At 44.0% G+C, this 13055-nt stretch overlaps 1 protein-coding gene across 3 annotated transcripts in view; it reads right to left on the reverse strand.

Annotated features, from left to right (window-relative positions):
• Positions 1-5512: 5512 nt before the first annotated feature.
• Positions 5513-13055, reverse strand: part of LOC135495412 (ATP-dependent RNA helicase DDX1-like) — a 109715-nt gene continuing 102172 nt past the window's right edge. For all 3 annotated transcript variants that reach the window (XM_064784019.1, XM_064784017.1, XM_064784018.1), the window contains exons 17-21: positions 7597-7743; positions 7012-7176; positions 6707-6921; positions 6354-6474; positions 5513-6207 (exon numbers count right to left, since the gene is read on the reverse strand). In XM_064784019.1, the coding sequence (XP_064640089.1) occupies positions 6083-6207; positions 6354-6474; positions 6707-6921; positions 7012-7176; positions 7597-7743 (773 nt within the window). In that variant the 3' untranslated portion in view covers positions 5513-6082. The remainder of the gene's footprint in view (positions 6208-6353; positions 6475-6706; positions 6922-7011; positions 7177-7596; positions 7744-13055) is intronic.

The following is a 13055-nucleotide window of genomic DNA, read 5'->3' on the forward strand; positions in this document are numbered from 1 at the left end:
CATCATTTTGGTCTTCATGAATTCATGTGCTTACCCTGTCCTACCTGACCACTCTTCGAGCACTCACTTCCTGTAACTACCCCATACGAATAGGGAATGCCTCTGCTGGCAAATGAGTGGAGGGAGGCACAGAAGCAGTGGCAGCCCTCCCCCAAAAGACGCCTGACCAAGGTACAGTTGGTGGTCTGTTGCCACTTGCTGTCCTGTGATTCAACCATCAGTAAACCTGCTGTGGGCCATCCATTCTTGCTTTCCCGACCTGGCAACAGAGGACAGGGCAGAGGAATGTAACTACAAGAACTGACAATGTCCTAGTTGCCTTGATCCCATAGTCTCAACACAGTGTCTTGTCTTGATAACAGAGAACAGGACAGAGGAACAACCTTGAAACCACATGTACTGGCAGTGTCCCAATTGTCCCAATCCCATACAGGACTGTTTCGTCACAACCCTTCAACGTAGTCACAACATTGTGTCTTGTCTTAACAGATGAGAGGACAGAGGAAGAACGCAAGACCACAAGAACTAACAGTGTCCCAGTGGTCACAATCCCATACAGGACTGTTTCGTCACAACCCTTCAACGTAGTCACAACATTGTGTCTTGTCTTAACAGATGAGAGGACAGAGGAAGAACGCAAGACCACAAGAACTAACAGTGTCCCAGTGGTCACAATCCCATACAGGACTGTTTCGTCACAACCCTTCAACGTAGTCACAACATTGTGTCTTGTCTTAACAGATGAGAGGACAGAGGAAGAACGCAAGACCACAAGAACTAACAGTGTCCCAGTGGTCACAATCCCATACAGGACTGTTTCGTCACAACCCTTCAACGTAGTCACAACATTGTGTCTTGTCTTAACAGATGAGAGGACAGAGGAAGAACGCAAGACCACAAGAACTAACAGTGTCCCAGTGGTCACAATCCCATACAGGACTGTTTCGTCTCATCCCTTCAGCCTGATCACGACATAGTGTCTTGTCTTGATAATGGAGGACACGATAGAACAACATGAGACCACAAGTATTGGCAGTGTCCCTTTGCCTTGATCCCATAGTCACAGCACAGTGTCTTGTCTCGATAACAGAGAACAGGGCAGAGAAACAACCTTGATACCCCATGTACTGGCAGTGTCCCAATTATTACAATATCATTCAAAACTGCTTCATCACATCCCTTCAGCGTGGTCATAGTGTTTTGTCTTGACAGATGAGAGGAAGAACGCAAGACCACAAGAATAGATTTAGATGCCACCCGAGGTGCTACGATAGGTACCTGACAATAAAACTACAAATGACTGCACTCGTCTTGTAAGACGGATGAAATTGTCCCAATGTCCCAGACAACCAGGTCCTACCTGACCACTCTTCGAGCTATCGCTTCCTGTAACTACCCCATACGAATAGGGAATGCCTCTGCTGGCAAATGAGTGGAGGGAGGCACAGAAGCAGTGGCAGCCCTCCCCCAAAAGACGCCTGACCTAGGTACAGTTGGTGGTCTGTTGCCACTTGCTGTCCTGTGATTCAACCATCAGTAAACCTGCTGTGGGCCATCCATTCTTGCTGCCCCGGCCTGGCAACAGAGGACAGGGCAGAGGAATGTAACTACAAGAACTGACAATGTCCTAGTTGCCTTGATCCCATAGTCTCAACACAGTGTCTTGTCTTGATAACAGAGAACAGGACAGAGGAACAACCTTGAAACCACATGTACTGGCAGTGTCCCAATTGTCCCAATCCCATACAGGACTGTTTCGTCACAACCCTTCAACGTAGTCACAACATTGTGTCTTGTCTTAACAGATGAGAGGACAGAGGAAGAACGCAAGACCACAAGAACTAACAGTGTCCCAGTGGTCACAATCCCATACAGGACTGTTTCGTCACAACCCTTCAACGTAGTCACAACATTGTGTCTTGTCTTAACAGATGAGAGGACAGAGGAAGAACGCAAGACCACAAGAACTAACAGTGTCCCAGTGGTCACAATCCCATACAGGACTGTTTCGTCTCATCCCTTCAGCCTGATCACGACATAGTGTCTTGTCTTGATAATGGAGGACACGATAGAACAACATGAGACCACAAGTATTGGCAGTGTCCCTTTGCCTTGATCCCATAGTCACAGCTCAGTGTCTTGTCTCGATAACAGAGAACAGGGCAGAGAAACAACCTTGATACCCCATGTACTGGCAGTGTCCCAATTATTACAATATCATTCAAAACTGCTTCATCACATCCCTTCAGCGTGGTCATAGTGTTTTGTCTTGACAGATGAGAGGAAGAACGCAAGACCACAAGAATAGATTTAGATGCCACCCGAGGTGCTACGATAGGTACCTGACAATAAAACTACAAATGACTGCACTCGTCTTGTAAGACGGATGAAATTGTCCCAATGTCCCAGACAACCAGGTCCTACCTGACCACTCTTCGAGCTATCGCTTCCTGTAACTACCCCATACGAATAGGGAATGCCTCTGCTGGCAAATGAGTGGAGGGAGGCACAGAAGCAGTGGCAGCCCTCCCCCAAAAGACGCCTGACCTAGGTACAGTTGGTGGTCTGTTGCCACTTGCTGTCCTGTGATTCAACCATCAGTAAACCTGCTGTGGGCCATCCATTCTTGCTGCCCCGGCCTGGCAACAGAGGACAGGGCAGAGGAATGTAACTACAAGAACTGACAATGTCCTAGTTGCCTTGATCCCATAGTCTCAACACAGTGTCTTGTCTTGATAACAGAGAACAGGACAGAGGAACAACCTTGAGACCACATGTACTGGCAGTGTCCCAATTGTCCCAATCCCATACAGGACTGTTTCGTCACAACCCTTCAACGTAGTCACAACATTGTGTCTTGTCTTAACAGATGAGAGGACAGAGGAACAACGAAAGACCACAAGAACAGATTTAGATGCCAACCGATGTACTAAAATAGGTACCTCACAATAAAACTACAAATGACTGCACTCGTCTTGTAAGACGGATGAAATTGTCCCAATGTCCCAGACAACCAGGTCCTACCTGACCACTCTTCGAGCACTCGCTTCCTGTAACTACCCCATACGAATAGGGAATGCCTCTGCTGGCAAATGAGTGGAGGGAGGCACAGAAGCAGTGGCAGCCCTCCCCAAAAGACGCCTGACCTAGGTACAGTTGGTGGTCTGTTGCCACTTGCTGTCCTGGGATTCAACCATCAGTAAACCTGCTGTGGGCCATCCATTCTTGCTTTCCCGACCTGGCAACAGAGGACAGGGCAGAGGAATGTAACTACAAGAACTGACAATGTCCTAGTTGCCTTGATCCCTAGTCTCGACACAGTGTCTTGTCTTGATAACAGAGAACAGGACAGAGGAACAACCTTGAAACCACATGTACTGGCAGTGTCCCAAATTTCCCAATCCTATTCAAAACTGCTTCATCACATCCCTTCAGCGTGGTCATAGTGTATTGTCTTAATAGAGAGGACAGAGGAAGAACGCAAGACCACAAGAACTAACAGTGTCCCAGTGGTCACAATCCCATACAGGACTGTTTCGACTCATCCCTTCAGCCTGATCACGGCATAGTGTCTTGCGCTCTTGGGAGGTGTCGCATCGCTCTTGGAAGAATTTCTTTGTCCCTCTTGTTCTTGCGGTGTCATTTGCATTTAGGTATGATGGGGAGATATCGATGGTGTTGTTGGTAATTCTAAAGAGGGCTATTAAAGATGCTTGTGTACATCGTTGTATTGACTTAAGTGTCGCATTGCCAAAAGTTTCTTCTTAGAAAGCCTATTGTACGATGTCCCTTGGCAACCACTGTGTTTACACTGTTTAGTCCAGAAGAGGTCGTTGCTGATCGTGACCCCCAGGTAACTGCTATGTTCTTCTTCGTCAAGGATATGGCCGTGCAATTTGTAAGGGAAGTTGATTATCTTCTGGCGCTTGTTGGACAGAGCACTCTGCCTTTTCTGCTCCCATAGTTCAAATTCAGTCAGGTCGTTTTGTAATGCCTCTGCATTAGCCAGGGTCTTAATCGGCTTGAACATAAAGCAGTCACCAGCGAATAGTCTTGCCTCTGAAGATGTGTTTTAGGCAGGTTGTTGATGAAGAAGAGGAAGAGTAGGGGCCCAAGAACCGTTCCCCGAGGAATTCCGGAGGTAACTGCTCCTTGGTTTGATTGCTGGCGGTCGACTACTACACACTGGGACCTGTTGTGGAGGAAGGACTCGATCTAGAGGAGCGTATCATCTAAGATGCCAAAGAAGTTAAGCTTGTTGAAGAGTCGACGATGCGGGACTTTGTCGAAGGCCTTGGCGAAATCTTGCAAGTCACTGATGTTAAGGACACTGGTCGGTAGTTTTGGGGCAGATGTTTCTCTCCCTTCTTAAAGATAGGCGGCACAACCCTTGCATCCCGCCAGTCTGTGGGGACCTCACCCGAGTTGATCGACATTTGGAACAAGGCTGTAAGGATGGGGGCCAACTCGTCTGCTGCAGCTTTCAGGATAAAAGTAGGGATTTCATCCGGTCCTGCTGTCGCCTTTGGTGGGGATGTTTGTCCCATCTTTTTTTGTAAACACGGATTAAATTTTGGTGTTGAGGATATCTGCTTTGGCCTGGTTATCGCTCTTTATGTAACCTTCTTTCGACTTCAGGGGTGGTATACCAGTTGTTTCTTGTTTCGTGGCCTTGATGTTTTGCCAAAATTTCCTCGGGTTGACTTTCAAGGTTGCACTAACTTCTTCAAGGCAGGTCCAGTTGGCTCTACGCAGTTCTGTTCTGACATCTCTCTGGAGGTTTCTGTAACGTTGGGCATTTTTTTCTTTCCAGATTTCCTTGCCTTTTTGTGGGCCTTCTGTTTCCGGTGGATCAGTCGGCGAAGCTTTGTGTTCATCCATGGGTGTGGTGTCCTGGTTGGGATGGTCTTCTCAGGTACATGTTCTGCTATCGCCTGGTGGATCTTGGCTTTGTGGGATTCCCAGAGGCTTTGGATGTCTGTGAATCCTTTGAACTCAAAGGCGCTGATGGTTGTTCTGATTGCATCTAAGTTTGCTTTTTTCCATAGCTTGATTAGTCGTTTTGGTGGCTTAGGACGGCTTGCAGTGGTAGTGGTGTCCAATAACACTGTCGTGGTCAGAGTTGCCGATTGAAGGCAGCGGTTTACACCAGGTCTGGTACCTTGGATGGAACGTGAGAATCAGGTCAAGTGTGGTTTTCTGTGATGGTTAGTGTGGCCCATTCAATGTCTGGTAGGTTGAAGTCTCCTCCTATGATGGTGGGTGTTGATTAGTTCCTCTGGCATAACTCGTTGATTTGTTCCTTAGAGGCTTCTAGGTATTCTTCATCCTTTCGGTTAGGAGGCCGGCAACTGTACTGTGGCTGTGATCAGTTCGGTGTTGATACTCCTCTTTACGTCTCCCAACTGAAGTTCTCTCTTGGCTGCAATGAGTACTCATATAGTGCATATGAGTGCATATATCCTTGTTCTGCTACAAATTCAAAACCAACAACACCATTTTTACACTCATTTATTTGCAAGTAGACTTGCAGTAGCCGATTCAGAAGTTTTGGAAAGAGGGTTGGTGCAGCCGAACCTCGCAAATACAGTACACTGATTATTTTTTAAAGGAGTACACTACACTCAAAACTTTTTAAATTTATTTGCGTTACGCTTTGTTACTATACCTCATCAATATTCTTATTATAAACAATATCATTGACCAGTAAAAGTAATATGCATTTCATCTGCAGTTTCATTTCAAGAGAAATAACTGTCTCTGATGTCCAGCAAACAAGGAAACTGCTGGTATAATCTGAACGATAGTGATAACTCATGCTGTAGAAATTACCATAAGTGGCTGTAGTTTAATTGAGAAAAGGCCCAGAGGCATTTCTTCTTTGAAAGGTCATTGTTGTGTAATATAACTGTCACGATGGGCCAGTCACTTCAAGTTACACCATAACCCAGCCTCTATTTTGATGACTATAGACCTATCAGTGACTTGAATGGACTTCAGATACAAATCTAGGCCCTTTTTGAAAGTTGCTCGACAGCCACTTATTGCAATTTCTACAGTACATCTAGAAGTCCATCTATTCCTAGCGAGTTGCAAATGGTTTCCTATGAAGGAGAGTGATCCGTGAAGTCTGTGCCTTCTTTTCGAGGGCGGCTAGCTCAGCAACAGTAGGTGCGAGGAAATCCACATGGCCCTTGTATCCACTTCCTGAAAATTGAAAGAGATGGGTTGATAAACGAGGCCTTTGTACCCCATAGACATAGAAAGTATTGTTCACTTTGTGACTATATATGGAGTGGAATATAAATGACCACTAAAATTGGCAAAAATGATCTCGAAGGTGACAACCTTACCAGCATTTGACCTCTTCTGTCCATAGGAGACCTTGCCATCGAACTCATTGATAGGGATCTTCAAGTCAGGCTCAATCTGGTCTATGGTTACACCAAGATGGTCCTCAACATCTGCAAGCAGCTACAAATATGCAATTAATTTAGAAATTCGAATCACTGATTTGAATCGAGCCACCCAACTGCAGTTGGTTTCCTGTCATCACATCCACAATTCAGACGATAAGAAATTTTTGACGGCTCATTAACGAATTCTCACATAATATGATGTTCACATATAATACATCCCTGCATTCCCCCCCAAAACATCCCTTAATTTTGGTGATACTGACATCTTTAAAAAAACAAGGGCTAACCTGGGGTTCGTTGTACCAGATGCAGCATCCGCCGCGGTCAGTAAGGTTGGTATTGTAGCATCCCTTGCCTCTGTTACTGCAGTTGGAATGATACCAGACCTTTTCCTTCACACTGCTTACAAACGAGACTGCCAAACCCATCCTCTCAGCTCGGCCAACGCGTCCAATACGATGCACATAGTTCTGTTTCTCATCGGGAAGAGTCACATTGACAACTGAAATTAGTAAATATTAAACTAAATTCTTGTACCTTCTGCGTCCTTACCCAGGAGCCCTTAGTCTCAGTTAAAAACTTTCCTACTCACCATAGGGTAAACCCATGACATCAATACCACGGGCCGCCACATCTGTGCAGACCAAGAAACGCACCTCGCCATTTTTAAACTTCTCCAAGTTGCCTTTCCGTTCTTGAGGTCGGCGATCTCCATGCAGACACACACACGACAATTCACGGTTACGCCCCCTTGGACCTGCAATGCCAGTACTTGTTCATAATCAACATAACCACTGTAGGAGGGAAGCATGAATTTAGAATGTTTTGACCAAAACTCAAATTTTCAGGAATGGGAAATTCTTTTAAGATAATTTTAATACCCTATGTACATGTACAATGTTATCTAACAGTTCACATTTCAAATGGGCACCATTCTTAAAGGGAATCTGAAGGCAGGAGCAAGGTAGAGGACTTTAAGTTACATGAAGTGGCTACTCTTCTACCTTGCAGTTACTGTACATCGCAAACTATTCTCACTTGTAACAGGGATATATTTATTACTGGAGACATAACCCAGTCTCCTAACCGACCATATCAGTCACCCGAAGACCACCTGGCTATAGTCCTTCTTTAATTGAATTGAAACCAGAGCATCTTCATATTTCTATTCACCCACCTCCTCCAAGGGATGTGAAGTATGCCTCAACATTGTCACAATCGAGCTTCGTGCGGCAGAAGAGGAGCGCCTTGTCCATGTTGTATTCCTTGATCACTCTCAGGAGGTACTCTCCCTTTAGGAGCTTCACTGCCTCCGACAGCGTCTCTGAGAAGACAAAAGTTTTAAGATTTTGATTTAATTGTGAGTTCTTTGATAACCAGCTGAAGAAGGTAGCCAATTTTCCTTCAGAGCAATAGAGGTCCGCATCTCTGCAAACAAAAAGACTGGAAATACGCAGCTGATGCAGACATCATCACTGAACATAATATCCGTTTGCTAGTGCAAAGCGTTTTGCTCTGAAAAAAATCAAACCTTCAAAACGCTCGTACCCCGACTGAATTTAGCATCTGAGTGACTCAAGTTCTCTTTGAAAAATCGCAGATGGAAGCACTGGTCATTTTATCCTTTTGGAATTTATGATTCGATTGATTCCCAATCAACTGATTTGGTTTTGACAATCAACAAGGCAACTGGGTCATGCATTATGCAAGGCAATTTCTGTGATCTCACCACCCACACCATTCTACTTATAGGAACAAGAGGTTACAGTTAAAGTAGAGTTCAAGTTCAAGTCATATAGAGGTCTGTGTTGTGCTGTCTTATTCAAGACCAGCGGAAACTTAACACTGGAGACAGCTTCAGTTGAGATGGCTTTCAAAGTCAATAGAGGAATTGCCCACTCGGATGCATGCAACCTTCACTGTTTTATCAGAATGTTTGCCTCCAGCGAAGCGAGACCCAAGGCTTTCTAAACACTGCCAACAACCTTGACGGAGATCAATCAAAACGAATCCATGAAACGCAATAAACAGGCATGATAAAACCCAGGAAAAAATAACCCACCAGCTTGCAGGAAATGTTGATGGTCATGTCCGTCTGAATGTTTGCCTCCCAGGCCACTGAGCCAAAGGGTCAACAAGCACTGAAGAGGGCCGTGGTTGATATCCAATATCGAGAGACAGAGAGAAATATTTAGCGATGTGTCAACATGATAGCATGAGAGTGCATGAAAATGTACCAACTCTAGCACGCACGCAATATTCATAGTTGATTTAGAATGTGTGTCTTTCGTGCCTGACCAAAGGTCACCAAACGTTGAAGTAGAAGTTTTTCTTAAATGACTTTGAAGTAGAAAGCCGCAGCTTGTATTAATATCAATGGAGCGTAATCAATTTAGATCGAACTCTCAACGTGATATCGACAGAGAGAATGTCAAAGTTGTTAGAAAAAAGCCACCTCAAGCAATTTTTTCTGGGGTTAAGCTCACAGAGAATCACGTCAGAATGTTTACATCCCAGGGCGCACCCCGCGACAGAGAACCCAGCTCGGCTCCAATATCAATGGAAAGCGATAGATTTTCAGACGAGACACCGAGGAAAAAATAACAATCACAAAATGATGGATCATCCATAATGTAAAGCTAAACCCACAGAGATTGCACGGGAACAGCCGGGATTATTGGCCTGTCACTAGTTTAACAAATCTATCCAGATTGCCATCACGCATACATGGTCATTATTCCGGACGTTACACTTTAGCCAACTTGGATCATTGCAGTTGAATTTCTGACGTGAAATCTCAGAGCAAAGATGGAATCAAGATGGAATACAGTCCCATATGTCACAATGATTCCATCTTGGCTGTTAGGCTCAATTTCTCAAAAGACAAAGAATAATGAAAGTGTCCTTCAAGAGTGAAAACGTTAAAGCCCTGCTAAGCCACTCAGTTTAGTTTAACTATTCATCAATCAGGTTTGATAATTGACGAGGCTGCTGAAACCTTCCAATTTCAGGCTGATGCATTAAAATCATCCTTTAAGATGTCAACAGATAGATAGGAATTAAAGAAGTCGCTTGAATAGACTTGGAATGCAGATGGGTTTAACAGATGAGGGTAACACTAGGAAATCAGTTCTGTCTTTGAGCTTGGATGGGCAAATCATAGGGAACATTTTTCATGTAAAGTGAAGAGTTCAACGTTAAAAAGAAGGCTGACAAGGCAGATAGTATGATTGAATGAACTAAGAGATAGATGAGACAGGAAAACAGAAAAATCAGTTCCGTGTCTGAACCGGCTGGCATATGATTAGAAAATATAACATTTCAAGAGTCAAGACTGTCAGAGAACCCAAATATAAATTCCTCCCTCCAAACCATTTTGCCCAAGTTAAAGCTGCAAAGATGTGGTAAGACAGCATCAAAATTTATTTTCCAAATTGGTTATGTCATTGCCATAGTCTTTCCGCTTTAAGCATTAATTCAATTTGTACAGCAATTTGTGTAGCTGGTAACATTAATGGAAAATTTAGCTTAGAGGCAAGCAAACTGTTATCCAAAATTGATGTCAAACAATACGATAAAAATAAGCCATCATATGCAGGTATTTCAATTACAGAAAGTTACATACTGACTGTGGGAGTCTGCTCCAAGGAAGGTTACGGTAAACCCCATAACCTGGCCAAGTTCAACATAGAGGAGGTTCTATAATCCTAACAGGAAGCCCAACCTTCCCGCTACGAGTAGAAAATAACGAAACCTGGACACAAAGACCTTGACCAGGATGCATTGTACTCAAGACACATAGGACCCAGGAAACAAAGCGATAAACCTCATAGAGATGCAGCCGCAACAACAACAGATCAGAGAGAGACTGGTCGTGTCATGATAAGCTGGTACAAGACCATGCGAAATATTTGTCTCCAAATACCCCATTCCGACAATCTTGATGTCTACGTTTGGCAGACTAGGTAAATCATACTGGCCCTAGGGACCCACTACAAGAGTCCCCCCCCCCCCCCCCAGAAAGCATGTCCAAACACGAGATGGAGATAAGTGAAATAGTATTGATCCCACAGCAGAGACAAGGCTAATGTCCTGTGTAACTAGGGAATTGTTGTTATTTAGAGAATAAAGCTATTAGGCCAGCGGGATTGCCACCTAATGACAGACATATCCCGTGAGGCTGATTCCAATATCGCAGCAATATCAAATATCAGTCGGACCGGCGTCTCGAGGCACTCGTTTCTGAAAATATCATGGCCTAGAGGCAACACTACAATCTGAACGACTTAATAACTCTGGCGACAAACTTTCGAACGTGGTCTCGAGGCATTGACATCGAGAAGACTCAATACCTTGGGGCAAGCCTGAACGCAATGCTGCACACCCCAAACACCCAGTAAAACGTCACAAACTTTCCAAAACTGTCATCGCCTTAATTGAGAACAGAGAGAAATTTATAGTCATGGTGATTCACATGACAGATTACAATCTGTCAGAACATCCACTTGGTTCTGCATCAACCAAATTGGGACAAATTTATGTAGATAACAAGAATTAAATGTAATGTCATATAATCACCCTATAAAGGTCATTAATAAGGATGTCCAGACTCCATAGTGTCGAAGAAATAAACACCACACTTGCAGGTCACTGACCTAAAATCATGATCCCATCACCCTATCATGGTTTCATCAATTCAATGAGGCTGCCTAACTGAACCGAAAATTGTCCAGTCACCTTCACGCAAACATCATGATTACATCTTGCCAACTGAAACCAAATCAACACCTAAGCTACCAAACTAATGAAACAAGATCTGGAAACCTCGCAATCAACAGCATACCTTATCCAACTTCATCAGTTTCCCGTTACTGCCAATCACGATTACATTTGTTTTAGAAGATTGCGTTCTGATTGGTCTGATTGGGTGCAGTATGAGAACAATTTGTTTATCAATTTCTGGTTTCGAATCAAATGTAGCCTCCAGCAAACTCTATTTGTTAAGCAGACGCAACCGATTACAGGCAAAAGAAAATGTTGACTATGCACACAAATGTCTTGACACGATTGTGCAAATAATTGATGGAGCCGATATTTTCTGTGCTGAGTAAGAAAGAAATGCAGAATTACATCTTTCTTTCTGTGGACTTTTAAAGTGATTGTGGTGATAGATCTACTCTAGACAGAACTGGTGAAAAGTAGATGATTTATAATGTTCTTCTGATTTCAGTTGATAGTACTGGTTTCTTGCAAGCACCCCTTCAAATATTATTGAATACTCATTCAATTTCCCACACAACCCTTAACTAACCAAAAAGAAACTTATTATAGACTTACAAATAAAATGTTTCACCCCAGGGACCAATCTCGACCATGTCAGACACAGATGACATTGCGCCGTTGAGGCAAATTACATACAATTTTGAAACCTGACTCTCGGTCTGGTTTGGCTGACAACCAATCAGGAAAAACAGGTGACGAGGAAGCAGCTGACATTTAATCAGAACTTTGGTTTATTCAGGTACACTGTATTATTTAAAGGGAATATGACCACTGGTTCCGGTTAATTGGTACTGGTGGTGCAAAGCTCTTTAAGTTGTAGTCAGATGGCGCTGGAGTACCAAGATCAAGCACTTTGTACTTGTTGCTCCACCAAATAACCGGAACCATGCGAATTTCTTGTTCGGGTTGAACGGAAATGGTGATGCGGGGCTGTTAATTTTTCTAACTGCTGACTAGACTTGATCATACTTGAATATTATCTATAACAATCCCTCCAGCTTGCCCTAGAATTGATGATGAAGCCTGGTTAATGAGTTGAAGAGCGAGCACGGGTATGATGACAATACCCCTGCAGTCAGAAGGTCTGGCAAGTTAAAATACAGAAACCAAATCAAATAATCTTTCCCGGACATCATCAATAGCACCGAGGACAGAGAGAGCGTCAACAGTGTAATCCTTCATTTCGATCGTCTTGGTACAGGGTGACACTGGATAATGAATTGATCGGACACATAATACGAAACTAATGAACTATTGATGAGACACAATCATAACATGTGATAGCCACTCTCTTGATGGTAAGGTGAGATTGACCATCCGTGATATTGTATCAAGACAAGGGACTGCTTGCAATAGATACAGATAATATCTACATTAAAGTAAGGGAAAGCCTCCCAAAGATATAAGCTGCACTTACACCACGAAATATTGGTGGACCAATTGCACGTACACCACCACATTGCCGCGACAAATTGGTTCGGCAATCCATTGCCGATACAAATTGCCGGGCGAATTTGTCCCACCAAGCTTGATGGTCCAAATTCGCCCGGCTTGTTAAAAGCTCGGCTTTGTCGTGGTGTACGCGCAAATGGATCGGCAATTAGCTAGTTAGATGGTTCGGCTCCAGGCGGCGTTTTCGAAATGGCGCTTTCTGCTTATTGTTTGCGCGCCATCTGTAGCCGGATTTTATAACTAGCTGCAGCGCTGGTGTAAGCCCTTGGTGGATTTTCGATGGTGCGGCATTGGTTCGCGAACCAAGATTGGTGGTCCATTTTCAGGTGGTGTACGTGCGGCTATAGGTGACAACTGCATTAAGGTGAGGGTCCATGATTGATAACAGCATTAAAGTAAGGA

Source organism: Lineus longissimus, chromosome 11, assembly GCF_910592395.1.
Source record: "Lineus longissimus chromosome 11, tnLinLong1.2, whole genome shotgun sequence".
In the NCBI taxonomy this organism is placed as follows: domain Eukaryota; kingdom Metazoa; phylum Nemertea; class Pilidiophora; order Heteronemertea; family Lineidae; genus Lineus; species Lineus longissimus.